This window comes from Diorhabda sublineata, chromosome 11, assembly GCF_026230105.1.
Source record: "Diorhabda sublineata isolate icDioSubl1.1 chromosome 11, icDioSubl1.1, whole genome shotgun sequence".
Lineage (NCBI taxonomy): Eukaryota > Metazoa > Arthropoda > Insecta > Coleoptera > Chrysomelidae > Diorhabda > Diorhabda sublineata.
The window spans coordinates 8,814,195-8,831,709 of NC_079484.1; the positions used below are offsets into that span (position 1 = coordinate 8,814,195).

General features: G+C 31.7%; 1 protein-coding gene across 14 annotated transcripts in view; it reads left to right on the plus strand.

The window, feature by feature from the left end:
- The window catches only part of LOC130450233 (disks large 1 tumor suppressor protein), a 1,338,131-nt gene extending 1,320,624 nt beyond the window's left edge, over window positions 1-17,507 (plus strand). For all 14 annotated transcript variants that reach the window (XM_056788522.1, XM_056788521.1, XM_056788509.1 and 11 more), the window contains 5 exons: window positions 3,684-3,833; window positions 8,893-9,065; window positions 10,619-10,728; window positions 12,930-13,021; window positions 13,780-17,507. In XM_056788522.1, the coding sequence (XP_056644500.1) occupies window positions 3,684-3,833; window positions 8,893-9,065; window positions 10,619-10,728; window positions 12,930-13,021; window positions 13,780-13,886 (632 nt within the window). In that variant the 3' untranslated portion in view covers window positions 13,887-17,507. The remainder of the gene's footprint in view (window positions 1-3,683; window positions 3,834-8,892; window positions 9,066-10,618; window positions 10,729-12,929; window positions 13,022-13,779) is intronic.
- Window positions 17,508-17,515: the final 8 nt, after the last annotated feature.

Sequence of the window (17,515 nt, forward strand, 5' to 3'; positions counted from 1 at the left end):
CTCAAAAATGATGACGGCGAAATAGAGTTAACTGCACTCTACTGAACAATCTGCGCTGTGCAGACGACCCAGTACTTCTCGCCTGAAACGAAACATGTTGAATAATATCACCAAAGTTAGTCGAGAATATGATCTGAGATTTAACATTAAGAAGACCAAATATATAATTGTTATCAAATCTGAGGCGCCCAATGAACAACTGAATATATAAGGCGAAAGACTAGAAAGAGTCGAATGGTATGACTAGCTGGTTAAAAGTTTTGAGTGCTGCGTGGATTACTGTTTAGAACTGAGAATTCGAATCGAGAAAGCCCGTTTATGAAGATGAAGAAGATTCTCTGTAGCCCCGACCCGAGTTTTGAGCTCAGAACGCAGATGCTCAAGTGCTACGTATTCCCAGTCCTCTTGTATAGCTTAGAACCTTGGATCCTCCAAACATTTTGTGAGCGAAAAATAATGAGAATATCATGGACAAGTCATGTGACTGATGAAGATGTTCTGAAAAGAATGAGGAAGGACGTAGAGGTCCTTCATGAAGTGGAAACAAGATAATTTCAATATTTTAGCCACATTATAAGAGGTCCAAAATATGAGATTCTATCTATCTATTTAGTTAAAATCTGAAGACGACGTCATTATTCTACAATGCTCTAGAATTTATTTAAAGTATGAATATGTAAAGTGTACCATTCTTACGAAAAACTTCGATGTGTGGGTTATAATGGAGAAATTCAAAAAATGTTTTTGAAATAGACTATAGATTTCGTTAAGGTCCATATTTAGAATTATCTCTAACTATACCGTTACAAATCAAACATGATTTTTTATATAAGAACCCCTCTATATTACACCGAATTGTGAGTGCTTTTTTTTTAAAATTTTAATGTAAAGTTATGTTACATTATACATTCAAGAGTTTAGGTACAAAATTTATCTTTAACGAAACTTTTCTTATTTGCTAATATGAAGGGGTTAGAACCGACAAAGTTAATAACTTAAAAAAAGGAGGGTCCAGTGCTCCCCAACTAGACCTCATTTTCTGCGAACGTCTCTCATTAGGTCTTGGACAACTTAAACATCTGTTTCGCCTATTTTTATGAAATTTTCCCTCATTTTCGGCTTGCCACTCTCCATTATACACTTTGCGAGATAGAAGTCCAAAAAAACTTCAATTAGACGTGCCTGTGGTAAATTAGAGGGGCTATCATAATAATAAATTCTATCAAAACATTTTATCGTCTCGAAAGTGATGCTGACGTACAAAATCAACGAATTTAGTGAGGCAGTTGTTAATATACCTTTCAGAATCTGCAGCTTCCCTCTGGGGTTTGGATATCCCTCTTGTTGAAATTGCACACCAGCCCAGAACTTTATCAGCGAAATTTACGATATATTTTACTTAGTTAGGGCACTCTTTAATATTGTTCATTCAAAAATAAACAACAAACAACTTTGATTTCGGAATTGGCAAGTGTGAAGTATTTTTCATCATCTATAACAATGACTCTCTCATTAATAACCGCGATACGGTAATCTTTGAAGTATATGGTTATTTTCTTACGAAACCGCGACTCTACCTTCCACTCTTTCTGATCTTTCTCGAGTAAAACTCTTGGTTTTTCACTTATTGGAATATTTGGGATTTACTTGTTTGTGTGTGTGTGTGTGTGTGTATGAATTTGTTTTATGTCTGACTCTCATAGAAGGCGCTAGTTACACGGTTTGTACCAAGTATTATTGAACTTAACTTTTTCAATATTAGATTTATTAAGCAACATTTCAAGTAAACTTAAACATCGTTTAATTTTACACCAAAGAGTACTCATGATAAAACTAGATACTATGTACCGTTTTCGGAATATTTTTATCTGAAAATTATGAAGTAATGCTGGTATAAAGTATTGATAAAGTTATTAATTAAAATTATAATTCATTGGATGTATCAGCTTCCAAAACATATTCTTATAAAACCTAAATACAATATCAGTAGTTGTGGCAAAATTTTTTTACTGAGCAATCACAAAATATTTTTCAGTTTTCTATCAATCCTAGAGACGGCATCACCTTTTTTTTGATTTTTGGTTTTGAAAAATCAAATTATACATGCTATTATTATTCCCAACTGCAACTGACATAAAAAATAACTAACGAATGCCAAAAAAATGAACATTTTATAGTTTACAGAGCTATTCTGATATTGTATTATTACAATTTATTTTTAAACTCTTAAATTTCTTTATATTTCTCTTAATTTTATTCTTTGATATCTCTTGATAAACCCCCGACCGAAGTTTGTCGTAAGATTGATACGTCCTGTATATACGTATATTAAAAATATATAGAATAAAATTGATAATAATAAATGGATTATTTAATTTTAGTACTTCATAAATAATCAAAGAACAATTACATAACAAACAGTCAGATTATTTGAGAATAATTTTTAGTGTTATAGTTTAATCAACTCCTTTTGCACTAATTCATATTTTTGAGATTTTTTTTTATTATTTTTTATCATTTTAAACAATCCAGTGTATAGCATTTAAATAATTATGCTTACTACAATACACAATAGTCTAGTTTTCTTAGTATTAATAATATGAATGATGAAAATTTTTAGCTTATAGTGTAGATACGAGATGGTCCCAGAAGTACTTGGCCCAATAAAGAAAATACAAAAATTTTTGAAAAAAATATAATTATTTTTCAACGTGACTTCCTTTTACCTCCTTACACTTACCCAGTGATGTTCAATAAGCTTCATAATAAGAATCGTCGAGCTATTCAAAATAGCCATTAACTGCCGACATCATCTCTTCATTGTTGGAAAATCTTTGACCACCTAACCATTTTTCTAGTCTGTTTAGATAAAATAATCCGAGGGGGCTAAATCTGGCGAATAGGGTGCATGAGGTAGCAATTCAAACTTTAATTCATGAAGTTTGGTAATTGCAATAACAGATGTGTGAGCTAGTGCATTGCCTTGATAAAACACTTTCTTCTTGGCCATTTTTGCTTAATTTCTTCGCTCAAATGTTGCAATAAGTTCGCATAATACTAGCCGTTGATAGTTTTTCCTTTTTCGTTTAATATCGAAGGAGCAGTCCTACTCAGAGTAGAGTAGAATCTAGTACAGCTTTTATATTGGTTGAGCTAAAGCCTTTCACGTAACGATCATGTTTACGAATTCACTAAAAATGTTCACTATTGATGGCTACCAAACAAATATTAAACTACATGGCGCCTTCAAACTTGAAGTAAATGCTGTATAGACTGTGTACTTTCTAATACAGTGGTATTTTTCAAGCAACTATTGCCATCTCGATCTTAGGCCAGGTACTACTGGGATCATCTTCGTGTATCTAAAATGTTAAACTACTAACAACAGTTTCTTTTTCAATAACTAAAAAGCTCACGTATTGTCAATTGAGGAATTTGCCTTTTTAGTATTTGTTTTATGAAAATTACATAACATCAAAGAAGCATTAATACTAATTTTGATTCACATCTTGAATTCTAATAACGTAAACTTTCTACTAACTTAATTGTATTTTTCTTGTTTTTATAAATATTGGCAAATTGTTCAAAAAAGTATATAAAATAATATATACAAGCTTATTAGGTGAAAATTATAATTCGTGATTGAGAAAAAAATACATAATTGTTATTAATGTTCTTTTCAGGCAACGAAGAAAACGTTCTTTCATATGAACCGGTTCAACAGCTGCTTATAAATTATACTCGGCCTGTTATTGTACTTGGTCCTCTTAAAGATCGTATTAATGACGATTTGATATCAGAGTTTCCTGATAAGTTTGGAAGTTGTGTACCACGTAAGTATCTTAGTTTACATTTATTAAAAAAAGATATTCGCCCCAAAAGATTCGACAAATCACTCAATCAACTTTGGTGACAATTTAATGAGTTGATTAAATGTTTCTCACCCTATTGTTGAAATTGTTTACCAAATCAACAAATCGCTTCTAGATTTTTTCCTTTCCTCTAATAATTACAGGTCAACAATGTATTGCTTGATAATTTATTTCAGAAATCAAGGATTTTTCACAGAAAGATATTTTACATTTGCCCAATTAAAACTTGCATTTGACTTATCTTCTCTCCCATTTGTCCTGCGCTGCTTTAATATTCAGTCCTTTTCCCTTGAATGATTCCATAAATTTTTCAGATCAAGATCATTTCTCGAACAATCCAGTTCACACCAAATATTCACAATCATATGAACTAAATATAAGCTATGGAGAAAATCATGATAACCGATTCAGTTTGGATAAGATTTTCGGAAAACTATGATCTGATAAATAAGGTAGATCACCTGTCAGCTCATTCAGGATCTTAAGCCAAAAATTTCAGAATTCCATCTGTAAAAATTTTTCATTTTAATAACTTTCGTTTTATTTAATTTTCTTAGTTTACTCTGCAATCTGTTGCAGCTTCCCTCACTATCCTATTCTACTCCTCTCTATCCTCCAAGATTTGTTTTCAGTTCCTCATCCTCACCGCTGCAATATCATATATTACTTGTTGTTCCCAGCGTGTTTTGGGACGACTTCTTGGTTGGCTTCCACTCTGTTACCATCCGACATAGGACTAACCTAACCTAACCTAACCTAACTATCACTAAATCAACCTTTTTAACTTTGTTTTTGGTCTAGCGGCTCATTAACCTTAGTATCTTGAGATCTTTCTCTGTCTTAATTGAAGATTCTCTTCGTCCTTCCCCGACCGACACATGATTTCTGCTCCATATGTAATGAATTATCTCATTCCTGTTCTGAATATTTTTTCAATTTTATGTTCGTTCTCAGCTCTTCATTCCTTAGAAACTACATACACTTCCAGTTCGCTCTATTTCTCACTCTGATTCTCTCCGCTACTTCTACGCTTTTATTATTTTCGTCGTTAATACCCGAAATCTCTCACTCTTAGGAATTGATATCCTCCCAGAATGATTATCTCTCGTTCTTTGTCCTTCTCTTAGTCACCAACAGGTACTTTGTTTTTGGAACATTAAAAGTTTTTCTTATCACTTGATATAAGTGCCAGGTCATCAGCAGATCCTACTATCTGCGTTCTGTTTTGAAATAATGTCTCTACCAACCTATGACTCTGTCTCTTGAGATGTCGTCGACAGATTGCCCTCCAGCCTAACACCTCTTTTTTCTGGAATTACCTCTGTTAGTCCGTCCTCTGTCAAAATTTTGGCCTTAGACTTGTTCATCGTCATATTTATCAATATAGAAGCTTTGAAGGGATCCTCTATTTACTAATCACCTGCTCTATCCATTTCCTGTTGGTACTATCAAAAGGCTTTTTAAACTTAACAAACATCGGCGTTAAAACCCTGCCGATTACGAGTTTCCCTTCAATGCATCCCACTAGTCTATTACTTATAAGAGTGCTTAGAATTTTATTTAGGGGTGTTATTGGGTCTTTCTTTTTCAGAATTGGAATGATCAGTCCATATTTCTTTGATGATATTGTATATTTTTGTTATTAGACTTCCTCCTCCATTCTTCATCAAATCATATGTTATGTCATCTATTCCCGGTGCTTTCTTCTGTCTCAGCCGGCCAACTACCTCAAGATATTAGTATTCCTCTCTATTATTAATAACACCTTCTTGGGCGTATTTTGTGCTCTGATGTAGTGGAAAAGTTTCCTGCTTTTTTCCTTCATTTCTTCTAGCATAACATTTATCAAGTGCCTTTTCTTTCTTCTGCAGCATGTTGGTGTATCGTTTTGTTGTCTGTAGCTCGTAAGATCGTTTACTTTTTTGTTGTAACCCTCTGCAACCATGTATTCTCGTATGTGTCTCGTATTTTTTGTCAAATCACGCTTTACTTTGTTGGACTTTTCCTCCCCCAGTACACTGTTTGCTGCGTTTATTGCTTCTTTTATATTTCTCCAATTTTCTTCAATATAACTGCGACAGATTCTCTCGTAGTTTGTCTTGGTACCATCTACGGATTGCACGATTTGTTTCATCATCTTCATCTTTGCAAATAATGGAAATGGTCTGAGCCTGCATTTGCTCCTCTATGAGACTTCGCATCCTGCACAATATGAGTCCATATTCTCGATATAAGTATTTGAACGTTTATTTGCTGCATTCCGATTTGTGCGTTGAAGTCTGATATCGTTCTTGGGTATCTTCTCACATATCCCTTCTAGTTTTACATAAAATTCCTCTTTGACTTCGTGGTTAGCTTCCTCGGATGGCGCGTAGACATTTAGAACAGTTATTTTCGCCTGCTAATTTTTTAATCGTTTAAAAGTTTCAACGATTTCCATTTTAATCCCCAACTAGAAACATTCTTCACTTTTTTATTTATTTCTCTTCTCATTCTGTTTCTGATCGTTTCATACTTCCCATACATAATTTATGATCGCTACAATTCGAGTTGAAATTCTGCCTAGGTACGTCTAATATATTGTCATCCGTTTCACTATTTTAGGTTCATTTTTTCATTTCTCTTTCCGCAAGTATGTTTCCATTGTTACTTTCCTATTATACGTGTACTACTCTTAACGTTCTCTAATTATTTCAGTAACGTTTTTACTGCATGAAATTGTGCATTATAGTGTATTGTTTTCATAATTTTCCCTAATTGCTCGTTATACTCCTAAAAGGGGTTGCAAGTTACCTGAATAATTATCATTAAATTACTCCCTCACCAATTGAAATAATTCAGAAAAATGGCAAGAAGAGTCAGTTCTATTCCTTTAAAAAATATAAAAATAGAACGTTTCATTTATCATGTTTTTATTCTCGATGCTGTAAAACTTTTATTTCAAACACATTATTATTGAAACGTTTTAATTAGGAGAGCGAACACGTGCAAATTAAAAATGAGTATCACCATAATTTTACTGTTAATTGCCTTTTGTTGAAATAAAGGATTATAGACACTTTATGCTAGTGTACATAGAAATTTTACAATTACTATCACAGCGGTTGCGGTAACATATTCAACAATTTAATGGTTTTACTGCTGGAAATTTATTTGGATGGTTATAGGTTAATAATTGTATTTCATGCAGTTTATTATAATATTTCATACGATATCTTACAAATTAATATCTTATCGTAAAAACTCAATTAACGCGAAAACAAATTCAGATGTGTTTTAAATCGATGAGGCGGGTCTTCCACTCTCTAACGTTCCTCAGCCTAAATATTTGCTTTCTCCTGATTCCCCGCTTACATCTATCCTACCCTCGTCTTCTGCGATTATTTCCCTGATTTTTTTCAACATAGTTGGTGAACAAATGTTGATGTACCATTCAGAATTGACCATTGTACATTGCTCTAATCGAACAGCAATTATTCCGAAAAACCAGGCGACCATTTGCTTCGAAGTGCTTCAAGAGCAAACAACTGTTGTTGAATTTGGCTGGTGTTGAAAGACCCATTCAGTCATTGCCTAGTTTCGGGTTCATATGCATAGATCTATGAGTTTTGGCCTGTCACGATCTTATAGAAGTTTTTTGAAGCGCCGCGATTGAATCTTTTCAGCATTTCTTTGCACCAATCGACACGAGCTTTTTTTTAAGCGATTGTCAAATATAAGTTGAATAAATTGATACTTTGGGCCTCCGAGTATGTGATCCAAATAAGCTATTTTCTCATTGTTATATCAAGTAAAATTCCTCTGTCTTTTAACATTCTTTTCAATATCACTTCATTGGTTACTTAGCCAGTCCAAGGTACTCCTAGCATTCGATGATAGGTCTACATTTCAAATGCTTCAAATTTATTAATCTCTGAATTTTTAAGCCTCCATGTTTCCTTGCCATAAAGCAACACTGACCATCTTTCTATCCACGAGAATACTCATAAATTTTAAATAATAATTGCGGCCCAATTCAATTCTCACTCTGACCTCTCTCATTCTCCCACTCCTCGTCCAATCAACTTCCGAGGTAGTTGTAGCGTATTACCCGCTCCAATGCATCATCTACCAAGAGTTGCACATCTGTATAAGGCACTTTACGTCTTCCGATTTATCTTCAATCCAACACAGTTTATTAGGTCGATCATGAGCTGTAAATCCTGAAAGTGTCTGCTATTAAAACTGAGTCGTTTGCTTATCTAATATTGTTTATTTTCACTCCTCTATCTAAAGATGGCTTCAAGGTAGAAATTAAATAAAAGTGGAGATCCTAGTCTGATTCCTCTTCTAATTGCTATGTCATCTGTTGTTAATTTATCTTTTGACACTTGATCAATTTGGGGCCAGTACAAATTTTGAATACATCTTATATTTCATTCATCTTCATCCGTTGTACTTAATACTTTGATTAATTTTTGATGTTGAACCTTTTCAAATGCCTTTTCGTAATAAAAAAAGAGATAAATACAACCTTCTGTACGTATCGGCAGTTCTAGACAAGCACAAGGGCATCGAATAGAGCTTTTATTATCCCCATTCCACTTCTAAAGCCGAATTGTTGAGTATCTCTGATTTTGGCTTCGTATTTTTCTGTATATTCGATTATGTAGGATTTTCAAAAAGATTTTTAATGCATTAGACTGATTAGTTGATATTCACTGCATTTATGTGCTTTGTATTTCTTGAGCAGTGGAATGAAAGTGGATTTTAGCCAGTCTAAGGGAAATCTGCCCTGTAAATATATTTTTTAGCAAAGAAATATTATCGTTATTAATCAATTTAATAATTTCTGACGGTAGTTCATCAGATCCTACTGCTTTTTTATCCTTTGACGGTTGTACTGCTTTTCGAATGTCTTCTTTTGTTATCGGTGGGCCAATCAGTGTTTTACTTCTTTCATCGTCCCGAAAAGGGTCTGCAATATAATCTTCCCAAATTTTGACAAACACTGGAAGAAATTTTGGTTTATCAATTTCAGATACAACAAGACCAAAACGAGAATATGAAGTTGATGGAAGAGATTATCATTTTGTTGCATCTAGAGAACAAATGGAGAGGGACATTCAAAACCACCTATTTATCGAAGCTGGACAATACAATGATAATTTGTATGGGACTTCTGTTGCTTCTGTACGAGAAGTTGCTGACAAGGTAAGTTTTATTAGTAGTAATAATATTCTAATTAAACATGATTTGTTATTTTATATCATTACCCAGGTTGTTGAAATCTTATGCTCCTTCTCTGAAGTTTTTAGAACTCAGCTTGTCTGTTAAGCAAATTGCAAATCAGATCTAATTTGTGTATGCTTCATTTGTACATTGTTTCAATGTGCAATTTCCATTTTAGTAAAAAATATTACATATTTGGGAGTTGTGCTCTACAAAAGTGGCAGATATTAATAGAAATATGATAACTCATGCTAGCCATTAATAGGAAAACCAATGGGATCCAAAGAAGTGCTAATAAAATTGTTATCTATGTTCGTAAAACCAAGAGATTAAATAGAGGAAGAAAAAAATGTTAACGAGTATTTTACTAAAGAAAAAACGAGGAGGATATGGAATGAGAATGAGTTGAAAATATTGAGAACAAACACTATTTATTAAAATAAGCTAAATTTTAATCTTACTTACATTAAAATGATCCTGGCGACAAAATTAATTACATTACGCAGGATCGTCAAAACGACCAACACTTTCAAACCATTTTTGTTGTATATTCCAATTTCATGTCATCATAAAAAAACTTCAGGCGTTTGAATCGTAGTATTTTTACATCCTGGCACAAAATACGATTTATATATCATTTTTCAGACCAATCAAAGTTTAATAATAACGCTTATTTTAAAATAACCGAGAGAATGACTGTCGTATTTACTTTATATCATAATATGTTCTATGTTTATTTTATACCTATAACGTCACGCAATATAACGGCCTTACTGAAATGTTTAAACTACCTACAAAATTTTTTAATTTTCGATAATTTTTTTCTCAATAAATATTGATCAAAGAATTGAATAAACAAAATATACTAAAAGTTGTATATAAACTATCCAAAACTATTTTTTTCTAAAATCCGATTCTAACTTCAATAACAATATCAATTTCATTGCATACGTCAACATACACACGACTACTTTATAGACTGGGCTGTATAAGCCCAAACGAATATTGAATTACATTGCCACATAGTACATTATTGAATCAAATAAATACAAAGGAGCTTCCAGAATTTCAAAACTCAGATTACTTTCGTAAGTATTCAACGTGATTTTTAGAAGCATATGAGGGTATTAATATGATTGGTACCTCAAAAAATAATCCTAAAAGAGGACGTGTTACCATTTGGGCATTGATTCTCAACTAACGACCGATCAGAGTATTGAGCTTGATGTTCCTCATGTTGATGTTACTTGCAACTCTGATCTTACTGAAGATCTCACCAACTTCTATATCTACCAAAATCAAAATTTTAATTTCCACAAAAATTATGTTGAGGATCTATATTTTGGAATTGTGAATATTAGAAAATATCTCCTTTTTGGCCGTCTAAGCTAGCTAGATTAGAACGAAATTAAATATTGTGACAAGATCTCAGCACAATGTCCTAAACGTTCTTATCACAAAAGATAAATTTTTAATATATTCAGCAATTTTAATATGTTTATGTATATGAATAAAATATTGTTTGTTCAATTTAGGGCAAGCACTGCATTCTGGATGTTAGCGGCAATGCGATAAAGAGGCTACAAGTGGCGCAATTGTACCCGATTGCTATTTTTGTTAAGCCGAAGTCAGTTGAATCTATAATGTAAGTAAATTTGTATAAAACTAATAAATAAAAAATTAACTAAGCTACTACTACAGTAATATACTGCTAGATACTATATTTTATTTATTTAACATTAATTTCAAATCTCCACGTAAGTTAACAATTTCCGATGTTTGGTTGTAAAAAATCGCGTAATATTTTGCTCACTGATTTTGTATTATTCGAGGGTTGCTACTTAAGTTTTGAGATACAAAAATAAAAACAAATATTATTTAGAATTGAATATGGCTTTAGTGCTTTTTAAAATATTCTCCATTGGGATCAATACATGTGTTTGAAACAATTGTCCAAGCATTTCTTCCATTCCGATTGAGGTGCCTCCAAAACATATATTCTGAACGCTCAACTGCTTCTTAAGGTGTAGAAAAACGTTGGACTCGCAATTTGTTTTTGATCTGCGGGAATAAGACGACATCATTGGGTGCTAAATAAAGACTGTACGGCGAATGAAATATCATTTCGATGTTTTGACTGTTCAAAAACGTTTTTGTTTGAACTGATGTGGTGATGGAGAATGATTCGTTTTCTGCGATTCTTTCCCTGAATTTTTTTAACTCTTCTGGTAAACAAATGTTGGTGTACCGTTCAGAATTGACCGTTCTGCATTGTATCGAGACGAGCTTTTTTTTGAGAGATTGTCAAATTATACATAAACAAATCTTTTTGACAGCCAAATGTTTACGCAACATTGAATGTATGCGAGTGAAACTCTTGCTCAAATATGCCTCAATTACATATCTTGCAATATCAGTTTACGCTACGTTGTTTTCTGACACAACAGCCAATTTTGGACGACGCTCACGAAATTCATCCTGTGAGACTACGATAGATATCGAAAAACTAGCGAAACAGTAGCTAGAGATGGTTAGGTTAGGTTTCCTCACCAAAAGTCGAAGCGTCATAGAAAATCATCGCACAAAAATGTTTACGATTTAACTCCATTTTTTGACCAAAATTAATGTTTCAATTATCTATAAACAACTCAAATAGCACTCGTCAGACAACAAGTTCTGAGTACGTTCGCCATTAAAAATGTCAAATTTTATGATGGCAATGTCAGATTTGACATATTCACAACAGTGTTGCCATATCTCAAAACTTACATAGCAATACGTTTAGGTGAACATAATAGGTGAATCAACGCTCTAAATATTATGACACGTTGAAGAAAAAATATTGTTCCACTAAAGAGAGTTAGTGTCATAATATGATTTTTTTGTAATATGAATATTTTTTAAATACCAGATGGATGAAAAAATCTGAACCATTCATTTTTTTATCACAAATAAAATAGAATATCCTGTATGGTAGCAACCCGAGAAACTTTCAGAGGATTGTCTTAATTTAGAGTAGTATTAAACCTCAAATAGTTGCTGTATACAGAAAATTGCTCCTTTTTTTCAAATAAAAGTTTTAAAAAGTTGTTGTGGTTCAATTAACTCTTAACCTTTGGCTTGTTCTTGATTTTGTTTATATTATTCCCTACTTTTAATATTTTTGCTACGACAAAATATTTATTAATTGGCCATACGAACTAGGGTCCTAGTTGCAAAATGCATAATTTTCTATTGTAGTTTATAAAGCTCTTAAATTATTCGTGTACCTATGTCATCATAAAAGTATAGTCATCTTGCCACACTCATTATTTTCCTTACTGGTTGTTCAATACGAAGTAAATCCTCATTATCCTAGTTTTATCCTCATTTCCTCCCCCGTTATCCTCATTTTTCTCAATTCCGTAGTAATTTATTTTCATATAACTTTTTATCTGATCAAATTACAATAACAAGTTAATAATACAATTTTCAATTCTACCTATTTTAAAATTCATCCTTTGTCGCCTCTACTGACCTTTGAAATTCAGTACCTTAGTTCACAATTATTATTATACGTTTTTATCGATAAAATTTCAAGTTTTTTGGTTATTTTCATGTCAAAGAATTGTTGAAATACATTATTTTAAGCAAAAAATTTCATATAGTATTTTTAAAGTAAGATATATAATAATATAACAATTTTTATCAATTTAATTTTATTTTTGTGAAAAATTCAAAACTTGTCTTTTTCATGTGAACAAAATTCTTTTCCAATTTTCTTAAATCGAAGTAAAAAACCACCACTGATGAAACGTTTTTTTTTTTAGTTGAGTTTTCTTGCTAAATACATTTTTATTTTTGTAGGGAGATGAATAAAAGGATGACAGAAGAACAAGCTAAGAAAACTTTCGAGCGGGCAATCAAAATGGAGCAAGAATTTGGCGAATACTTCACAGGTAAACTTACTAAAATTAGTTAATACCCTTGTAGGCTCGAACAAACAAGATTCGTGGAGGTCTTCCTCTCCATCTAACATACAAAAAGAAAGTTCTACACAATGTGTTTTGTAGCGTTGTGGTATCCTCTAAAACACTGATAAAAAATACTGAATACACTGTTTACACCACCACTACACCAACACTAACTGAGGCGCGTTTCAATAACCAAGTAAAGTTTACCTTCAGTCTCTGAAGACGATGACTTAGTTATCGAAACGCGCGCCAGACAGTGTAATTGTGAGTGTTAGTATAAACAGTGTGTTCATTATGAATATCGCCAACGTTTCAGGAATTCCAACTTAACTGAAAAAGAAGTTTAAAATAAGAATATTTGTATAAATAACTAACTGAATTTCTTTGGAAGTTCCCAAATAGTGTAAAATACGTTTTCAAATGCCTAATTTTTCAAAATTTGCCACACCTCCCAAGATTAAATTGGAAGTTCTGGAACTGTTGGGGATATTCATAATGAACACGCTGTTTACACTACCACTACACCAACTCTCAAAATTACACCGTCTGACGCGCGTTTCGATAACAAGTTATCGTCTTCAAAGACTAAAGAAACTCGTTTTTACCTTCAGTCTCTGAAGACGTTAAGAGGACAGAGAGCCCCAAGTCGTCCCAGTCCGAGCCTATACTTTCTTACATTTCATGACAATAAAAACACTAAAAGTCGATTTATTTAATTCTAATAGTTTTAAATTTTTTCACAGCCGTTGTACAAGGTGATACTCCTGAAGACATTTATAACCAAGTGAAGGATGTAATCAAGGAACAATCGGGACCAAACATTTGGGTACCCGCCAAAGAGAAACTGTGACCTTTGGCCCCCCCAATTTGGATGTTTCCATCTCGTCCCCATCGGCTACACTAAAAAACAACCCTTTTACCAATATCCAATATCCCTCTCCCTAAATTCGTAAAAAATAATTTTCATGGTATTTTTAAGGTAGCCAAAACTGTGTACTACTTTTTTGTTAAAATATCTAACGTTAATATAGATTTGACGAATTTTTAGTACTTAGTTTGGGTTAATCCTAAATATATATCGTTGTTTTATGATTGAGAGACACTTAGAGCACTTTTGACAATTATAAGATGTGCGGTGCCTGTAAACTGCGTGCTTGCGATAAAAACAGCTCAGTTTTACTCATTTGTTTGTTATCTCGAAGAATTTGGCAGATGAATATCTGAAAAATTAATTTATCTTTAGAACCGTAACATATCTTTCTAACTAATTGACAACTAATTTTCATTATTAAATATTTATTCACTTAAAATGCCTAAACCAGTTATGATATTATTTTGATAATAATTGTGAAAGACTTTCTTTGGTTATTTCCAATATTCCTTTCTATATTGTGCACAGATGCTTTAGCCCCCTTTTTCTTCATATATCTTTTTATTTCTTTACTATTGATGATTCTGTTATTTTTTTTATCATTGAGTACATTCAAATAGGAATTATTTTTTTATACATTCACAGAAAAAATGTGAACATAAAAAAATATATTGCCTAAGAGATGATCAAATTACATACACGGGGTAGGCACAGTGGGTCCAAATTTCCAAAAACTTGACAAAACTGAATTGTTCAAGTTATCGATCTGAAATCCCTTATTCGGTTTATTTTTGAAGTCGCTGATTTCGAATTCTATGTCAACTTCACAAAAACTTACCCCCTAACAACCACCCCTTTTCCCATACTACATGAAGTTATCACTTCTAAGGTTTTCGGGGCTGTTGGCTACGATTTTGATGTCAAATTTACAAAAACTCACCCACTTCACCCGCTAATAGCCTAATTCTAGCCCATACAGGACCTCTTCAATCCAAACTCCAAAAATTTTGCCCCCTATATATCCAATATTACTTCTAGTCTGCGTTTGTTCTTCATTCAGACTTTCATCTGAATTATCAAATCTCTGGTAGTTTTATTCTTCCACGTTGGTGCATTTTTCAGAACCATGAAAATTTTTCTATTGTCCATAACGACTAAAAAAATTTTCAGATTCGTGCTTTTTTCGTTTTTTTTTTTCATTTTCTAAAAAAATTTCAATAGTATTGTATATTTTTTTTCATACCTTCAGAAAGTAGACATTTCAACGAACAAAACACCTACCAACTTTTTAGAAAAATCGTGAGATTTTTCGATAGAAAATTGGGATGCTTTTTGGATATTAAGTCAAAATAGGGTGAAATAATAAATATTTCAAATCAGAAAAATTACAGTGTGTTTAGGACAAGGAATGGTAAATTTTCAATTTGGTAAAAAAAGATTTTCTAAAAGATATAAATAAAAAACCAAAAACATGGTTTTTTCAATTTTTCACATAAATTTTGAGGTTATGTGATAAAAGTGTAACAACATTAGTTGTAGATACTTATATTTTTGGTGAAAATCAAAAAAAAGCCATATTTTACCATTAAAAACACACACTAATAATAAGTTTCATCCTACTATTTTTTTGTTTCAAAAATTATCGACTATTTCGGTTATGAGGTAATATATTATTCAGATATTGATTCTATGGAATTCTTCTGGATTTTGTTATTGACAAATATACAAATAAATATTTAGGGTAATATTCTTAGTAGAAATTACGGTTGAACCAAGATACATTGTGAATCATCCCCAAAATCATAATAAAAAATCGCAATATGAGAACTAATTTTTATTCACTTGTATCTTATAGCAATCACCCAATTTAAGCTTGTATAGATGTTTTCCGAGCCCCAAAAATAATTATTATTTGCACTTACAGTATTCTGAGTGTTTCTTCCAAGAGTTCCTAGAACTGAAATATATTTATACTTAATAGATTACAGACACAATAATTATTTATATTGCAAGGTAGTTGTGGCCCTTTCACTTTATGGGAATAGCCCTGAAAGAGAAAATAAGTATCGATTTCAATTAAAAAAATTTCTGAACAACGGAGTTTTAAAAAGGATTTAATGTGCATAAATATTGTGGTTACAATTATAAACATAAATTGGTATTTTATTGCTCATTTTCTTTTAGAAGAAACATTCTGATACTGGATTTTATATAAGGATCATATTTTTTTGATTTCATCAAGTTATTTGCGACATATTGTAATTATTTTTTGTTCAGTTTCACATTTAGAAACTGTATTTAGCTCAGTGGAGGAAAAACTCTAATTATCACTCAATACTATCACAGATACAGCCAAAGATTTGAATCCGATGACGAATTATTAGGAAAAATAAGTTACTTGCTTAAATTTGTCGTAATAAATTTATTATCTACAAAGATCTTAGTGCATGAGTAGGGAAAAATTAATTCGAATTTTAGACTATCAGTCTAGAAAGCAGGAATGAAGAAACTACAAGGAAAAAACAACAGACAGTTGGAAATTATAGAACTGTTCTGGCAAAAGAAGTGAAGGATGACATTTTAGCTAAAATATTAAATTTTAAAAATTCTAAATCTCACAGTCATGTATTTTCATAAGCTAAATTATTGGCAGTCATGAATGCAAGAATAAAGATAAAGACTACTCAACATTGGAGTTGATAGAGCTAACAGGATGAAATTTTCGTCAAATTTTGTTTTATTTGATAAATTTTGATGAAACGCCTGTTCTACATTGTAAAATTGGAAACACAACATTTATAGCATGTATGATGTAGGTGCTATTTTGCCATTTTAAATGTTCATAACAGACATACAGTCAATTTTTAAAATACACTTCGTAGGAAAAATTGAAGCAAACTGTTTTTTTTGTTTGATTGAACAATATGGCAAAACTGTCAACATATCCCTTACAGGAAAAGTTAAATATTAACATTTGAGACGGTAACGCCACAGTAACGAAATAGCAAAATTATAAAGGATTTTAATATCCAAAACAATCAATCTGAATGCATTGCGGGTATTATCAATAAAAAAAGTGTGTTCAGGATATCCCTGCTTTTAACAACAAAGTCATGGGTGTTTTTATTTTTTCTTTTCCCATAATTGAATAAGTGAGTGAATGAATAAATAATTTACAGAAACTTAATTTAGTTTACATAAAATTTAATATTTTTAAAAAGTGAAAAGAAAAATATGATCCTCTGATGAATTGAAACATTAGTATATTGGTAATTTTTAACAAATTTTAAATATAATTGAGAATATAGTCAAATTTTGAAACATTTATAATATGCAATTGTTATCTGACATAGGTAGTTTTATCAATGTTTTTTGTAGTGTATGTATATTTACATTCTTTCGATGATGCGAATATTATTAATTTGATTGAAAAAGAAAGTAATTGAAAGAGACGGACGATAAATAGAAATAAATCAATTGAAAAAATAATTGTATATACACAACTTTATCTCTGTGTAGTATATTTGACAGGAATCTGTTATTATCCAAAACAAGTTGTCACCTAACTTATTTCAGTTAATAAAAGAAGTTTTACTAAAATTCTTGTT